The 18085-nt window shown below is 45.5% G+C and overlaps 1 protein-coding gene across 1 annotated transcript; it reads left to right on the top strand.

Moving 5' to 3' along the window:
• Nucleotides 1–4832: 4832 nt before the first annotated feature.
• LOC129653812 (serum amyloid A-3 protein-like) lies at nucleotides 4833–8634 on the top strand. Its single transcript, XM_055583499.1, has 4 exons — nucleotides 4833–4923; nucleotides 5485–5576; nucleotides 7826–7964; nucleotides 8351–8634. Exons 3-4 carry the CDS (start codon nucleotides 7837–7839, stop codon nucleotides 8514–8516), a joined length of 294 nt encoding a protein of 97 aa, XP_055439474.1. The 5' UTR covers nucleotides 4833–4923; nucleotides 5485–5576; nucleotides 7826–7836; the 3' UTR covers nucleotides 8517–8634.
• Nucleotides 8635–18085: the final 9451 nt, after the last annotated feature.

The following is an 18085-nucleotide window of genomic DNA, read 5'->3' on the forward strand; positions in this document are numbered from 1 at the left end:
AGAGGCACAAGCTGGAATCAAGATTGCCGGGAAAAATATCAATAACCTCAGATATGCAGATGACACAACCCTTATGGCAGAAAGTGAAGAGGGACTAAAAAGCCTCTTGATGAAAGTGAAAGAGGAGAGTGAAAAAGTTGGCTTAAAGCTCAACATTCAGAAAACAAAATCATGGCATCTGGTCCCATCACTTCATGGGAAATAGATGGGGAAACAGTGGAAACAGTGTCAGACTTTATTTTTTGGGGCTCCAAAATCACTGCAGATGGTGACTGCAGCCATGAAATTAAAAGACGCTTACTCCTTGGAAGGAAAGTTATGACCAACCTAGATAGCATATTCAAAAGCAGAGACATTACTTTGCCAACAAAGGTCCATCTAGTCAAGGCTATGGTTTTTCCAGTAGTCATGTATGGATGTGAGAGTTGGACTGTGAAGAAAGCTGAGTGCCAAAGAATTGATGCTTTTGAACTGTGGTGTTGGAGAAGACTCCTGAGAATCCCTTGGACTGCAAGGAGATCCAACCAGTCCATTCTAAAGGAGATCAGCCCTGGGTGTTCTTTGGAAGGAATGATGCTGAAGCTGAAACTCCAGTACTTTGGCTACCTTATGTGAAGAGTTGACTCATTGGAAAAGACTCTGATGCTGGGAGGGATTGCGGGCGGGAGGAAAAGGGGACGACAGAGGATGAGATGGCTGGATGGCATCACCAACTCGATAGACGTGAGTCTGAGTGAACTCCGGGAGTTGGTGATGGACAGGGAGGCCTGGCGTGCTGCGATTCATGGAGTCGCAAAGAGTCAGACAAGACTGAGTGACTGAAGTGGACTGAACTGAACTTCCTAAAGACATATATGTTTCTTAGCACCAAAAAAAAAAAAAGGCTGTTCCTTCATCTAAATTAGCAAATTATGTGCCACCGTGAGTTGATTAAACAGAGATCTGAGGCTCCATATTAAGTTTAACTTTGAACCAGGAAAGAGGAATTCAGATAAATCTCACTCACTTGGGTCTGTGTGGAGAGTCTACCTCTGTGAACTGGTTTTAACCAGCTCAGAATAATGCTGCTGAAGACCTTTTATGCTGAGAGATACTAGAGTCATTGCAAAGAGTTTCATGTTGTGCTGTGTTGTAGCTGTTGTTGGTGTTGACTGTTGTGGCTTCTGCCAGAAGTACTGGGTGTACACACATGAACTGTGGGTGTTGTCCTCCGTGTGAGTTGCCAGCAGTTTGCTGAGAGTAGAAACGTGGTGGATCTGGTCTCTTAGATGGTTGTTTCCAGGTTTGGAGTGACTGGCGTCAGATTTGTGTGAGATTCTAGGAAGCCGGTCTTTCCTTACGACACCAGCAGTCAGTGGAGGCTGTTTTCCTACACTCTTGGACCAGGGGCAGAGTGAGGAGCCCCCCAGAGCAGAGATGACCCCCTCCTAGCAGGTCACCTCAGAATCAGGGAGCTGCTGCCCTCTACCAGATAACAGAGATCCTCAGGAAGCTCAGAGCAGCTGTGCAGTACGTTTCCTTTTCTGATGTGTCGATTCCAACCCTCACGTGTCTTTTTTTTCCCTTGAGAAAAAAAAAGTGCAACCAAATAATCAACAATGTACACGGCATTAATAATTTCTTAAGTGCTATTTTCTTTTAATCTCCCTGGTGAACTGAAGGATGAAGAGGAGGGAAGCCAGCCTTTCTGGTCCTAAAGCTGTGTTTCCTTTCCTTTTGGTAAACTGAACTTCACAGGCCTGTCTATCTCTCTCTTCCTCTCTCCCTCTCTCTCTCTCTCTCGCTCTCGCTCTCGCTCTCTCTCTGTCTCTCTCTTTCTCTGCCATGTAGTAGAATTCCAGGGTTTGGCTTTAGAGAAACTACACATCCTCCTAACTGCTGGTGAAAGAAGCGCTGTCAGTGTGAGGAGAGACTATCCCCTCTTCTCCTGCAGCTGCAACAAATACAGGAGATTTCTCTATATCAAAAACTTTGGGACCTAGTCCCAAGTGTTATTAATAGTTAGGGTGTATCCTGAGGGGTTTTGTTTTTTTGTTGCAAAGCTTTGGTGATCTTCTCTTCCTCTTAAATATAACAGAAAATGAAGGTCTCTTAAACCTCTCAGTAGTCTTATCACACATGGCTATTAAGGAAGCGGTACCATCTAATATATTATATAAACCAGGTCTCTTTCAAAAATAAAACAGTTTGCTGATTGTCACTCACTATTAACTATTAATCTGAAACAAGAGGCACCAACAGAGACCATCTCTGCAAACCAGGACACAGCTTCTCATGGAAGACTCCTGGGAAATCGCTTTAAGGCCTGAAGACTCTGAAATCACCATGACAGTATGGTTTTCTTTTGCAGGAGAAACAAGTAAAAAGAGCTGAGCACGACCGTCTTCTATTGTTCTAAGCATGGCCCTGCAAGGAACTGGGTGTTCCTTCCAAAGACAGAGTGCCATAAGTAACAAGGAAGAGCACTTGCAATGCTTGACTTGGTGTCTAAAAATCGTACTTACTTTGTCTCTAATGATTCTATCAAATAATAAATGACTGGAATGATGCAAGAAAGTGGGAAGTGGAATTCCAGTATGGAATGGCCCCAGAGTCAAAGAGTTACAAAAGAATGTGATCACTGGCCCATGATTTCTGCCCCGAGGAAGGTAGAAGAAGAAATGTGGACATCACAGCCCCCCTCTGTGGAGTTGCCCGAGGGTATGTTCAGGGCTGATGACTACAGATGGTTGACAGCATCTCCTCTCCCCACCATGTCTACTCCTGGGACCAAGTCAGCTAAGCCAGCTCAGGGACCTAGACTACCCCAGCCTCAGGGAACCCCAACTTTCGAAGGAGTGTAAGTTCTGTTGAGAATATTTAAATACTGCTTAGCTTTGCCTTGCATAAAAAGCAAACAGAGCAATCCTTTAGACAGTTATCCGCCCTACATGTTCACCTCATTACACCTACAGGAAATAAATATGTCTCAGACCCAAAAAGAGGCATCATCCTATTTCTGAGAGGTTCTACTCTAAGACAGGGTGTCTCAGGTGACTCAGTGGTAAAGAATCTGCCTGCAATTCGGGAGACGTGGGTTCGATCCCTGGATCAGGAAGATCCCCTGGAGAAGGAAATCTCCACGTACTCCAGTACTCTTCCCTGGAAAATCCCACACACAGAGGAGCCTGAGGGGCTACAGCCCATGGAGTCACTAAAGTGTCGGACATAAACTTGGTGACTAAACACCAACAACACATCTAAGACCGTGGTTCCCAGACCACAGTGTCAGCCTCACCTGGTGTGCTTCCGCCTGGGCCAGCGCTCTTCTAACGTCCTGCTCATATTTCCCTGAGTCTTGTAACAAATTGGAAATGTTTCCCCCTTCTTCTTCTCAGGATTACTACTTGAGCACAAGTCCCAGATCCTTCCAGACTCTAATTTACCATCTCCCCTCGTCTCAGTGGGCAAGTCTCTGTGATTTGCTTGCATCTGTCTTGGAGATCACTTCCCTGGGTCTCCAATGCACAGCTCACATTCCTGCTGTCCTGTGAACACTCCAGGCAAGAATCCTGAGGTGGTGCTCCTGGGCTGGGCCTTACTTGCCCTCCTGCCATCCTCAGGCTTCCAGCCCAGGGACCCACCGTCAGGAAGAGCAGTTCCATGTCCTCTGGGTCCTCACCATCTCTGACATATTACACATGCCTCACCCCTCCTCCTCTGGGAAAACAGTGACCTTTGAAATTTCCCTTTAGGATGAAGAGGCAGAGATGGCACAAGGAGTTCCAGAGACACCATCCCTGTGAGAGCACCTGCATGAAATTTCCTCCCAAGATTATCCTCCTGAACTCACAGAATAAAGCTCAGTCCTGCTTTTCTGATTGATACAGCTATTCTCTGACATCATACACTCCAGCATTCTTGTGATAAATCAGCTTTCTCTGTATCCTTCCTGAACCTTCAATCCTGATAATTTAACAGACATCTGGACTTTAACTGTTCATTTTTATGGTGTCATTTCTACACGATATCATAGCAAATTTCCTCACTGTAGTTTAACCTTCCTGGGGTTGCAATGACCTCTCAATATGACCTACTGTTATAACCATCAACAGCATCTGACCATGAATACACTTGAAGCTGGAAGACTCCCTTTTCCAGGGCTGAATCTACCCTCTTGTGTGTACTGGAGGTTTGATTTTCCTGAGTTTTATCTCCTTCCTTTCCTGCTGCTGTACCCTGAGGTCCCAGCTTCATCCTGAGCTGTCCCTTATAAGGGACCCGTTCTGCTATTTCATTTGCCCTGTTGCTCACATTCTTTACTCAACTCTCTTTTTCTAATGTTAGTCTTTGGAATTCCCAGGTGGCTCAGATGTTAAAGAATCCACTTGCCCTGCAAGAGACTCAGATTCAATCCCTGGGTCAGGGAGCTCCGCTGGAGAAGGCAATGGAGTACTCTTGCCTGGTATTCTTGCCTGCCACTCCAGTATTCTTGCCTGGAGAATTCCATGGAGAGAGGAGCCTGGTGGGTTACAGTCCATGGGGTCCCAAAGAGTCGGACAAAACTGAGCAACTAAGCACACACACTTCACAGCAAAAGTCAGTACATTACAATGGAGGATGAAAAACACGTTTGTCTCCTGGAGTGAGACTAGAAACGGGCAGGAAAAAGCCCAACCTGCTACATTCTGAAAGTTCCCAGATTGCACAATCTAGGAAAACTCGATGTGAGTGAAGAATAACACTGCTGTTTCGAATACTGTGTTCTAGTCAGGAGGGATTTCCCAAACTTTCTTTCCTTCTTTCTTTTTTTTGCTTCCACCCCATTTCTGATTTGGTCCACTGGCCGAGTTAGAGTATATAAAGCACCAGCCCCGTCTCCCAGGCAGGCAGCACAGGCAGCTCAGCTTCACCAGGAGCTTCAGCAGGAGGGCACGGCCACAGGTGAGGTGCTAGAACTCTCCAACACGTTTCCTCTTCGGAGACTTTCTCTTCAGCAGCATTCTTGTGCTGCAGCCCAGCTCTCTGCTTCCTTCCTGAATCTACTGTTCTGACCATTAGAATCCACCAGATTGAGCACTTCAGGGAGTAGGGCTCTCCTTGTCTGCCTCTTCTGTACAGGCAGCAATGGGGTGAGCACGCAGGCCACAGACACCTGTGCCTCGTTCACCTCGTCTCATATCACAGAGAGGCAGCATGAACACACTCCTCTTGCCTTTGGGAAACTTGCAGTGCAGCTGGGTCTTAGGGCTGATAGAGGATGACTGGACTGGAAAGTGGTTTATGCTAAAAGCACGTTGCAATCCTTCATGTAGGAAATCACTAGATTTCCCAGGATTCAATGGGAATGAGAGCTGGATCCTCTGTGTTACAACCTATCGTCCATCTATCTATCAAGATAAAATTCAGAAGGATTTATGTTTGGAATGTAATAGTGTATCCACATTACAACTCAGCCCCAAGACCTGTCATTCTTGATTGAGTCCACTCATCTCTCTGTTGCAGGATAAACCTTTCCACGGGCATCATTTTCTGCTTCCTGATCCTGGGCGTCAGCAGCCAGGGATGGGGGACATTCCTCAAGGAAGCTGGTCAAGGTAAGGACCAAAGGATGGGCCAGGGGAGGCTGTGTCTGCTTCCCCAGGATTCGCCTGAGCAGAGGACACATCCCCATAGGGCAAAGGCCACAGGTGGGCGGAAAAGGAGCTTAGATTTCATGGTAGCACTTCCCGAGGCTTTTCTGGCCAGCTTTGCACTTTTTTGGGGATCCCCAAGCCCGAGGTCACATAAAGTTTGGGCCCCAACTTTCAGCAGGAGTGAGGAAGACATCTGGGGGGCGGGGTGCATGTTCCCAAAATACCAGTAAGGCTCTGCTGCTGCCTCCTGGGCAACTAGAGATGGCTCATTTCCAAGTCTCCTGTAGCCATGAAGTCGGTGCAACCACTGAATACTTATAAATAAAATCCTTGATTTTTTAGTAGCTGCTCAGGACTAAGAGCTTTATGTGCAGGAATTGACTCGTTTTCCCTCTCAGGGTTTAATCCTTGAGTCCTGCAGCATAGGGACCATTACCCCTTATCAGAGAACCTGCTGCCCCAAGAGATTAAGATAGGGTCCAACATCCTCCAGCAGAGCAGGATTGAACCCAGCATCCTGAGACCTTGCTGTTAACCTCGGCCCTTCTACTGCCTCCCAGACAAGAGTACACGTGGAGGGTGAGGGGTCTGTGAACACGCGTCCTGCTCTTTATCTGAGCAGATGGCAGAGAGTGGGGGTTGCTGCCTTTGGAAGGAAACCTGATAGAGCTCCCCTCCGCACAGTAAATGGCAGCATGAGTTTCCTTGATGATGGTTCTGCTGAGGCTGAGACCTGGCGAGAATCCTATAGCAAGAGATATAGACCTCACTAGCCAGAGCAAACTGGCCATAATTTATTTCCCAAACCTATTTGGTGTTATTATTTTTCTGTGATAATTGCTCAATAATTGTTTTAAGAGTTTGTTCTTAATTCCATCTGAATTCACACAGACCCAGATAAAAGTATCTTTTCATCTCTTAGGTCAGTGTTGTTCTAGGATGACTTGCATGAGAATTACCCGTGGTCTGGGTGCTTTGTGGAATGCAGGTGCCTGGATCCACACATGGTCCCTTCCGTGAACCACAGTCCCTGTGGCTCTCTGCAAATCCGTGCATTACTGAGCACCACACTTGATTTTGTGCACAGTAAATATTGAGAACACTACCTGGTTTTGCACCCAAGGGACACATATGTCGTGCATTTGGACACACTTATTAAGCAACTCTAGACTGCAGGGAACAATTTAAATCTGTAACTCAGGGTGCATAGCTATAGTAAGAATATCATAGCCCTCAACCAAACTATTTTTCTGAACAGTGAAAAGAGCTAATACCTAAAATAAAGATAAGTTATCTCATAGAGATATTACATAAACTATTATTATAATCCATGTTATATTTTCCTCTTTTCCCTAATGAGCTAATCATTTAAACCTTTGCCATTTTATTCTATCTAGGTTGGGTTTTCTGCCCATCCTTCCTGATCTTCATCCTACTTTAGTTCCTTTATTTATTTATTTATTTTTTGCCCTACTCTTCTGAGGACCAGAGAGGTGATAGTATAGTGAGCACCGACAATGTGCTATAAACTCAACCTGTATTTCCTCAGTTCTTCTGCATAACCACCCTGAGGGAGGCATTACTCCTCCATTTTACTGGAGAGGACACTGAACTTTAGAGCTGGTGGTCCAGTTGCCCTTTTTCTGCATCTGATTACCCTGTTTCTTCAAAGCCCTCTTAGGGAGCTCACCTTTATCACCTGCTGATTTAATTCTGACGGGTGCCCATGTGCAAACATGCCCTGAGTATTCAGATGGACTCAGGCCCGAGTTAGTCCCCAGGGCTGGATTTCTCCCCTTGACCAGGCTGGGAGTATCCTATATCCACAGCCTTTCTCAGTATCGTCCTTCTTCTCAAGCTCTGGTCAGAGCCTCTCCTGCATCTTTCCAGGTGGAGGTTCATTGTATAAGCAAATATCCCTTAAAGAAAGAGCATTAACCTCTTCTTCACACACATCACAGACCTCCAAAACAAAGTTCCAACAGACTTAGAATGAAATCAAACAGAATAAACCTTGTACCAAGTGTGATACTCACAACTTCAGATCAGGGAAGTAAGTGAGAAGTAAAGAAGTATTCATTTCAAGCCAATAAAATAATCTCCAAGGGTTTAGTCAAAGGCTGAAACCTAAAATCAGTGGGAGGAAATGATTTATTTCTCTTTCACCAAAACACGATCACATTCATCTCATCATTTTCTTTTCCTCCCAGGGGCTAAAGACATGTGGAGAGCCTACTCTGACATGAAAGAAGCCAAGTACAAGGATGCAGACAAATACTTCCATGCCCGCGGAAACTATGACGCTGCCCAAAGGGGACCGGGGGGCGCCTGGGCTGCTAAAGTGATCAGGTACCAGGGTCCCTGGGGATGCAGGGATGGGTGAGCAGAGCTTGGCTGCCTAGGACAACCTGGAGGGGCCAAGCCCTGGAGAACTTTCCTGTAGGCTGTGGGCCCTCCTCCTCTTACCCACATTCCTGCTCTGTGCCCAGTGTGAGGTCTGAGGGGCTGAAGAGCAGAGCAACTTGGTGGGACAACCGACTCTCCACCCTCCCTCTATGGGTGCTGTTCACTCAGCACAGGGCTGAGGTGGGCTGAGCCCAGAAAGCCTCAGGGTTGTAGCCCCTCTTTCCTTGGCTCCTCTCAGAGTCATTGATCCCTTGGAAAGAGGAGAGATGGGGAGGGTGGGGCTGTGGCTCATAGTCCTGGATTAATCCCCTCTCTGCCCTCCTTTCCAGTAACGCCAGAGAGACTATTCAGGGAATCACAGACCCTCTGCTTAAGGGTATGACCAGGGACCAGGTACGGGAGGACTCGAAGGCTGACCAGTTTGCCAACGAATGGGGCCGGAGCGGCAAAGACCCCAACCACTTCAGACCTGCTGGCCTGCCTGACAAGTACTGAGCTGCCTCTCCCTCTGCTCAGGAGATGGGTCTGTGAGTCCCCAAGGGCAGGGACACTGACCTAGAGAGTTCTTTGTCCTCAGAAGGCAGCAGATCTAATAAATGCTCAAGAGATGGAATACTGAGACTGTGTGTCATTCTTGGTAAAGGACAGCCTGTTAGTTCCAGGACTGATGGCCGGACACCGACATGAAGGCTGAGCCTGTGTCTGTGTGTTTGGTTCTGGCACACAACCTCAGCATCATTCAGGACAGACGCCCTCTCCAGCCTTCCCTAATCAGACCCGCTCCCTCCCTAGGCCCCTCTGATTACACTGGGGCCATTTCCAGGCCCTTCTCAGTCAGGCCTTCTCACTCCCTGCCGTTGTGTCCTGTCCCCTTCAGTTGTGGGGTCTAGTCCCCTAGCCTGTCCTCGGTGCTCTCTGTGTGGGGCATGGACACAGGAGGACTGGACGGTGGAATCCTGCTCCAGAACCTGCCACCTTGATCTCCTGTTCATTACTCGGCAGCACCTACAAGTCCAACTATGAGCCAGTTTCTGTCTGTGCATCCAGAACTGCCTCCAGTACTTCTCCCTTCACTCTGTTTTCCTTGCCTTATTCAAGTTCCCAGGAACAAACATGTCAAGGAGTGGAGGAATAATGGCAACATGAAAATTCAGAGCCAGTTGGCTTTGTTTGTGTTGGATATGATTCATGTCCTTGAAAGGAAGTCGTTCCCCCTCCTGGTCCTTTCTCAACCCAGGGAAGCCAGCCGCAGTTACCTCTTATTGAGGAAAACTGTCTCTTAACGAAGGGGTTTGGGTCTGCTGTTGTTGCTCTTTAGTCGCTAAGTCATGTCTGACTCTTTGTGACCCCGTGGACCGTAGCCCTCCAGGCTCCTCTGTCCATGGGATTCTCTAGGCAAGAATACTGGAGTGGGTTGCCATGGGTCTGTTAGAGAACAGGAATTATGAGTGATTCTGTAAATCATATATTCCTAGAAAACCAAGAAACTTCTTTCTCAGATAAAAACTTTGGTTTTGGTGTTCAGTTTGGTTTGTTTTCAGATTTGATGTTTAAGAATTTTTCAGATTCCAAGAAGTAAAATGACCTAAAATCTTAAAGAATGGTGAATAGACTTCTGTATCCAACTTTTATCTCAAGTAACAATACACTTATTTTTCCCTTTTAAAAAAATTTGGAAAGCTTGTTTATCCAACCTTGCCAATCATCCGTTCTCTAATGTTTCCTTTCTTTCCCCTCATTTTGCAAAATTTTAGACCTTCAGCACCTGGGTTAGAAATCTAACAGAGAACAATCTCATAACAAAAGGCTGCTTACAACCTGGGGTCCATTCAGACTCTACCATCATAACCCTAAACTCAGCAGAGCTTTGAGCCTGTTCTCAGCAGCTGACGGGCAGCCACATTCTCCTCAATCCCAGCTAACTTTCCCCTGCTTTATTTAGTCATAGACTCGCTTTTCTGAGATACAGCCATAATCCTCCTTAAACTTCCCCTACCTACATCTCTGACAAGACCTTCTGATGGGACCTGTATGAGAAAGCTCTCTTGTGACTACCTTATATCCACACTTTTTCTTCCTCCTTGACAGGGAAGTTCAACATGTCTTTCCTCTCTAGAGATCATTTTCTCATTAATTTTCTCCCCTCGGGAGTGCTCCTCAATTCCACATTCAGAGTAGAGGTGTGTGTTTATTTACTCTGAGCTCCACACCTACCCTTCTTTGCCTGGCTTGTGATTCTGGAGCTGGACCCTATGAACACATCCCCGGTGCCAGCTGGCCACGGTGCTAATCTCTGCAGTTTGGGGTGCTCGAGGGACATTGCAGGAGAAAGCACTTTCTGGTTAGTGCTTCCCTTCCGCCCAGCTCCTGCAGCGCTCTTGTCCTGCACAGGACACCTGGGGACATTCACTTCAGCGAGGAAATTGTGCTTGTTCGTCACGATACATGCCACACCTCAGAGTCCAGACCCTCTGTATCTGTTTCCTTAATAAATTCCCACATTGAAAACCCAGACCTCAGTCCATGTCGCTCTTTACTCTGGCACCTTTTCCTCTTCCTCTTTATCGTCAAACCTGAGAGTCTGTCCATCTGCACTTTCTGCTTCCTCTCTTCTGACTCCCACTAGAACCCCCACCAGCCTGATCTCTGTCCCCACCACTCAGCAAAACAGCTCTGGTCACCAGTGACCTCCGTGGTGCCAAGACAGTTGACAAGTTCCTGTCTCATATCAGGAAGGCTCTGAGACACACTCAGCACAATTGTCCTCTTCCTCCTTTCTGGAAGATTCTCTCTTGGCTTCATAATACCATACCCTCCTTTTGTTTCCCTTTAATTTTCCTTTATCCCCTTAGCTGGGTCTTTTCATCTCCCTAAACTCTAAGGGTCCCTCAGACTTGGTTCTGGTTCTCACTTTCTTTAAGTTTTTTTTTTTTTTTCCTCTCTTTTTTTCCCCCTAAACTTATTTAATTGAAGGAAAATTGCTTCACAATATTGTGTTGGCCTCTGCCACACATCAACATGAGTCAGCCATAGGTATACATGTGTTCCCTCCCTCTTTAATGTCCCTCCCACCTCCCACCCCTTCCCACCCCAGGACTCTCACCTTTTATGTCTCTAAATTTTCTCCAAGTGCAGGAAATAGCCCCTATACACTGACGGCTCCAAAAATTACACCTCCCCCGCTCAGAAACCTGGTTTCCCAGCTCCGTGCTTGAATATCCGACTGGCCTCTAGACAACTCTGCTTGGATGGCTTCCAGACATCTCACAGTCAGCGTGTCCCAAAGGGAACTCTCATCTGCCTCCAGAACTTTTCACCTGCAGGCCCGTCCATTTCAGCAGATGGCATCACTGTTCCCTCTGTTACTCAGCCCAGAAATTGAGATATAAGCTTGATGCTTCCCTTGCCTTTGCCCCACATCCAATCCACTAGCAAGTCCTGTGATTCTATTTCCAAATTTCATCTCTAATCCATCAACCTGCTCTCATGGGCACCTCCAACACCATTTCTCACCTGGGTTCCTGCAGATTAGATCCGATCAGTCTCTCAGTCGTGTCCGACTCTTTGCGACCCCATGAATCGCAGCACGCCAGGCCTCCCTGTCCATCACCAACTCCCGGAGTTCACTCAGACTCATGTCCATCGAGTCAGTGATGCCATCCAGCCATCTCATCCTCTGTCATTCCCCTTCTCCTCCTGCCCCCAATCCTTCCCAGCATCAAAATCTTTTTCAATGAGTCAACTCTTCGCATGAGGTGGCCCAAGTACTGGAGTTTCACCTTCAGCATCATTCCCTCCAAAGAAATCCCAGGGCTGATCGCCTTCAGAATGGACTGGTTGGATCTCCTTGCAGTCCAAGGGACTCTCAAGAGTCTTCTCCAACACCACAGTTCAAAAGTATCAATTCTTTGGCGCTCAGCCTTCTTCACAGTCCAACTCTCACATCCATATATGACCACAGGAAAAACCATAGCCTTGACTAGACGAAACTTTGTTGGCAAAGTAATGTCTCTGCTTTTGAATATGCTATCTAGGTTGGTCATAACCTTTCTTCCAAGGAGTAAGCGTCTTTTAATTTCATGGCTGTAGTCACCATCTGTAGTGATTTTGGAGCCCAGAAAAATAAAGTCTGACACTGTTTCCACTGTTTCCCCATCTATTTACCATGAAGTGGTGGGACTGGATGCCATGATCTTTGTTTTCTGAATGTTGAGTTTTAAGCCAACTTTTTCACTCTCCACTTTCACTTTCATCAAGAGGCTTTTGAGTTCCTCTTCACTTTCTGCCATAAGGGTGGTATCATCTGCATATCTGAGGTTATTGATATTTCTCCCGGCAATCTTGATTCCAGCTTGTGTTTCTTCCAGTCCAGCGTTTCTCATGATGTACTCTGCATATAAGTTAAATAAACAGGGTGACAATATACAGCCTTGACGAACTCCTTTTCCTATTTGGAACCAGTCTGCTGTTCCATGTCCAGTTCTAACTGTTGCTTCCTGACCTGCATACAAATTTCTCGAGGCAGATCAGGTGGTCTGGTATTCCCATCTCTTTCAGAATTTTCCACAGTTTATTGTGACCCACACAGTCAAAGGCTTTGGCATAGTCAATAAAGCAGAAATAGATGTTTTTCTGGAACTCTCTTGCTTTTTCCATGATCCAGCGGATGTTGGCAATTTGATCTGTGGTTCCTCTGCCTTTTCTAAAACCAGCTTAAACATCAGGAAGTTCACGGTTCACATATTGCTGATGCCTGGCTTGGAGAATTTTGAGCATTACTTTACTAGCGTGTGAGATGAGTGCAATTATGCAGTAGTTTGAGCATTCTTTGGCATTGCCTTTCTTTGGGATTGGAATGAAAACTGACCTTTTCCAGTCCTGTGGCCACTGTTGAGTTTTCCAAATTTGCTGGCATATTGAGTGCAGCACTTTCACAGCATCATCTTTCAGGATTTGGAATAGTTCAACTGGAATTCCATCACCTCCACTCGCTTTGTTCGTAGTGATGCTTTCTAAGGCCCACTTGACTTCACATTCCAGGATGTCTGGCTCTAGGTCAGTGATCACACCATCGTGATTATCTGGGTCGTGAAGATCTTTTTTGTACAGTTCTTCTGTGTATTCTTGCCATCTCTTCTTAATATCTTCTGCTTCTGTTAGGTCCATACCATTTCTATCCTTTATTGAGCCCATCTTTGCATGAAATGTTCCTTTGGTATCTCTGATTTTCTTGAAGAGATCCCTAGTCTTTCCCATTCTGTTGTTTTCCTCTATTTCTTTGCATTGATCGCTGAAGAAGGCTTTCTTACCTCTTCTTGCTATTCTTTGGAACTCTGCATTCAGATGTTTATATCTTTCCTTTTCTCCTTTGCTTTTCGCTTCTCTTCTTTTCACAGCTATTTGTAAGGCCTCCTCAGACAGCCATTTTGCTTTTTTGCATTTCTTTTCTATGGGAATGGTCTTGATCCCTGTCTCCTATACAATGCCATGAACCTCATTCCATAGTTCATCAGGCACTCTATCTATCAGATCTAGGCCCTTAAATCTATTTCTCACTTCCACTGTATAATCATAAGGGATTTGATTTAGGTCATACCTGAATGGTCTAGTGGTTTTCCCTACTTTCTTCAATTTAAGTCTGAATTTGGCAATAAGGAGTTCATGATCTGAGCCACAGTCAGCTCCTGGTCTTGTTTTTGCTAACTGTATAGAGCTTCTCCATCTTTGGCTGCAAAGAATATAATCAATCTGATTTCAGTGTTGACCATCTGGTGATGTCCATGTATAGAGTCTTCTCTTGTGTTGTTGGAAGAGGATGTTTGTTATGACCAGTGCATTTTCTTGGCAAAACTCTATTAGTCTTTGCCCTGCTTCATTCCGTATTCCAAGGCCAAATTTGCTTGTTACTCCAGGTGTTTCTTGACTTCCTACTTTTGCATTCCAGTCCCCTCTAATGAAAAGGACATCTTTTTTGGGTGTTAGTTCTAAAAGGTCTTCTAGGTCTTCAGAGAACCATTCAACTTCAGCTTCTTCAGCGTTACTGGTTGGGGCATAGACTTGGATTACTGTGATGTTGAATGGTTTGCCTTGGAAACGAACAGAGATTATTCTGTCGTTTTTGAGATTGCATCTGAGTACTGCATTTCAGACTCTTTTGTTGACCATGATGGCTACTCCATTTCTTCTGAGGGATTCCTGCCCGCAGTAGTAGATATAATGGTCATCTGAGTTAAATTCACCCATTCCAGTCCATTTCAGTTTGCTGAATCCTAGAAGGTCAACATTCACTCTTGCCATCTCTTGTTTGACCACTTCCAATTTGCCTTGGTTCATGGACCTGACATTCCAGGTTCCTATGCAATATTGCTCTTTACAGCATGGGACCTTGCTTCTATCACCAGTCACATCCACAGCTGGGTATTGTTTTTGCTTTGGCTCCATCCCTTCATTCTTTCTGGAGTTATTTCTCCACTGATCTCCAGTAGCATGTTGGGCACCTACTGACCTGGGGAGTTTCTCTTTCAGTATCCTATCATTTTGCCTTTTCATACTGTTCATGGGGTTCTCAAGGCAAGATTACTGAAGTGGTTTGCCATTCCCCTCTCCAGTGGACCACATTCTGTCAGATCTCTCCACCATTACCTGCCCATCTTGGGTTGCCCCACAGGCATGGCTTAGTTTCATTGAGTTAGACAAGGCTGTGGTCCTAGTGTGATTAGATTGACTAGTTTTCTGTGAGTATGGTTTCAGTGTGTTTGCCCTCTGATGCCCTCTTGCAACACCTACCATCTTACTTGGGTTTCTCTTACCTTGGGCGTGGGGTATCTCTTCACGGCTGCTCCAGCAAAGTGCAGCCGCTGCTCCTTACCTTGGACAAGAGGTATCTCCTCACCGCTGCCCTTCCTGACCCTCAATGTGGGATAGCTCCTCTAGGCCCTCCTGCGCCTGCGCAGCCACGGCTCCTTGGACCTGGGGTTGGTCCTCCCAGCCACCGCCCCTGGCCTCGGGCGTGTCTGCTGTCTAAATAGTCTCCCCATCTTCATGGTTTCCCCTTCTGCTTAAGTTGACTGAATAACTTATCATCTAAACCAAGTCACTTTCCAGAATGAAAAGGGGCATTAGTAATAATTATGCCAGGATGACAGGAATAAACTGGGACTGTCACAGACAAAAGAGGCCTGTTTCTCCTGCACACAGACTGATGGCTGCAAACCATAGTCTGATCCTGTGTCCCTTCTACTTAAAACCTCTTCAGCAGACCTGGTCCCTGGTCATGTTCTGGCCTCATCTCATGCCATACTCTCCCAGCTCTCTGCTCTCCAGCCATATTGGTTTTCCCTCAGTCCCACCAATGAGTCAAACTCTAATTTATAGGTATTGCCTTTGCCCAGAACATGCTTCCCACCCATCCTTCACAAGGCTGCTTCCATCTTTCCTGCGCCTCTTACTTGAAATTCCTCTTCAGGATGGCCTTCTCCGACTACTCTGGGTAGCCTACCATGGCTACTACTTCTTTCCTAGCAATTATCAATATGCAAGATGATTTTAATCATTTCTTGGTTTGCTTTTTCTGTTATTTGGTTTTTTTGGGGGGGTTGTTTTGATGGTTTTCTTGGTCTGTCTTCAACCCTAGATTGTAACAATTTCTGTCTTGTTTAACTTTATATATCTTGCACTAAGCACGGTATCTGGCATGTAATAGGACTTCAATGCTTACTGAACAAGTGAATGAGTCAAAGAATTAATTTTTTTAACTAACTAGTAAAAAGGGAATTTTTTTCAGGGTAATACATTGCAAAATGTATTTCCATTATACCACATCATCTTCATCCATTCACTCACTGATGGACTTTAAGGTGCTTTAGATGGTTTCCATATCTTGGCTGTTGTAAATATGCTGCAGTTAACACAGGAGTGCATGGATATTTTCTCTTTATATTTTTAAATTGAGGTATAATTGATGTACAATATTTCATAAGTTTCAGATGTCCAACACAGAGATTCACAATTTTTAAAAAGTACACGGCATTTATAGTCATTATAAAATACTGGCTATATTTCCTGTGCATCCTTATAGCTTATTTCATACAGAGTACTTTGTACCTCCCAATCCTCTACCCCATCACGCCCTTTCCTCCCTTCTTTCTCCCTACCGGTAATCACTAATTTGTTCTCTTTAACTGTGAGTCTCTTTTTTTTTTGTTATACTCAGGTTTATTTTTTAGATTCCACATGTAAGTACATCAAAGTTGTCATCACACACAAATAAATTGTCATTGTGTATGGTGATGGGTGGTAACTAGACTTATCTTGATGATCGTTGCACAATGTATACAAATATCAAATCATTGCGCTGTATACCTGAAACTAATGTCATGCTGTATGCTAATGATATCTCAACTAAAACAATAATAAAAGCTATTCCAATCATCACCCGGTATCCCTGGAAGAGAGGAACCAGAAAGCCTGAGCTTGTGTTTGATCCATTTCGAGTCAAGTCCCTAGGCACCCCTCACAGAAAGTTCTTTCTCCAGAGAAAGTTAATTTAAGCCTAAATAAACTGAGAACAGAACAAGCTGTAAAACGGTCATCACCTGGGATTCAGCCAGAAATGCAAAATCTCAAGCTGTACCTCAGATCTACCATAGCAGGCAGGACCAGTTACATAATGTATGGTACCAGTCCCAAATAAACATGTTCAGAAATTCTTAAAAACTCCAAGATGATGAAAGCGGGGCATTAAACCAAGCACAGGGCTGGGCTAGGCGTGGGGCTCTGCATGGCTGCACAGCCTCAGGCCACGAAGACGGGCGGTTTAACTAGGAAAAGCCGAGGAATTCAGAACACTGATATAAAGCCATGAAACCCAGGCTTTGCCTATTAGTATCAGATAAAATCGTGCCTAGGTCACTAGTATATGTCATCTTGAATATTTAGACGGAGTCAGAGTAGCCCATCTGGAATAATGTATTATTACCTGGGCAAGCTGGGAAAACCCCAGTCCAGGAAAATATTCTCTGTATTTAGGACACAGCAGTGCCAGTGTTTTTCTGAGTCCTCTGGGAAGAAATACCAAGCAGGAATTTTCCAGCCTCTCTTGCGGTTTGTATTTGATCCACTAGACCAAGGTTGACTGGAAACTCCAGGCTAGTCATCTCTGCCCAGCAGCGTTGTGTTGTAATTCTGTACTGCTCCTCAGGAAGTTTTTAATGGTACCCAGATTTCTTTTAAATGAAGGGGTAAAAAAAACTGGGGTTTGCTCTAAATTTTACCCTAAAGTTACTGTTCCCGACAAAAGGGGCAATTTCAGTACCTTGTTGAGCCACAAAACAGTTAAGATGATAAATTTTATATTATCTGCATTTTACAATTAAAAAAAAAAAACTTGCCTTGTGCAACCAGAAGGGACAGAACCCTGGTGGAATTTCAGCAGATGGGCCCCGGGGCAAAGGGCAGGTCAGGGTTGAGTAGGGGCACAACCAGAGGGCAAGTGCAGAGCGTGTCAGTGAACAGCGCCCAGGATGAGAGACAAACTTCGGCTCTGAAACTGAGAACAAGAATCTGGGAACAAGTCATCGAGGGCCTGGTCAACAACTTTTAATCAATACTCAATCTAAGAAAGAGAGAGGGGGACTCCCCTGGTGGACCACTGGTTAAGACTTCACCTTCTAATGCAGGAGTATGGGTTCAATCCCTGGTCAGGCACCCCACTCCAGTACTCTTGCCTGGAAAATCCCATGGACGGAGGAGCCTGGTGGGCTGCAGTCCATGGGGTCGCTAAGAGTTGGACACGACTGAGCGACTTCACTTTCACTTTTCACTTTTCACTTTCATGCATTGGAGAAGGAAATGGCAACCCACTCCAGTGTTCTTGCCTGGAGAATCCCAGGGACGGGGGAGCCTGGTGGGCTGCCATCTATGGGGTCGCACCGAGTCGGACACGACTGAAGTGACTTAGCAGTAGCAGTAGCAGCAGGGAGCTAAGATTCCACATGCCTTGCAGTCAAAAAAACAAAACATAAAACAGAAGCAATATTGTAAGAAATTAAAAATAAATTAAAAAA

Source organism: Bubalus kerabau, chromosome 5 (genome assembly GCF_029407905.1).
Source record: "Bubalus kerabau isolate K-KA32 ecotype Philippines breed swamp buffalo chromosome 5, PCC_UOA_SB_1v2, whole genome shotgun sequence".
In the NCBI taxonomy this organism is placed as follows: domain Eukaryota; kingdom Metazoa; phylum Chordata; class Mammalia; order Artiodactyla; family Bovidae; genus Bubalus; species Bubalus kerabau.

Excerpts from the sequence above, each read along its gene's own strand:
- LOC129653812 (XM_055583499.1), top strand. The coding sequence starts at position 7,837 with ATGTGGAGAGCCTACTCTGACATGAAAGAAGCCAAGTACAAGGATGCA. Across the intron at positions 7,965-8,350 it reads TGGGCTGCTAAAGTGATCAG|TAACGCCAGAGAGACTATTC; the intron begins GTACCAGGGTCC and ends CCTCCTTTCCAG.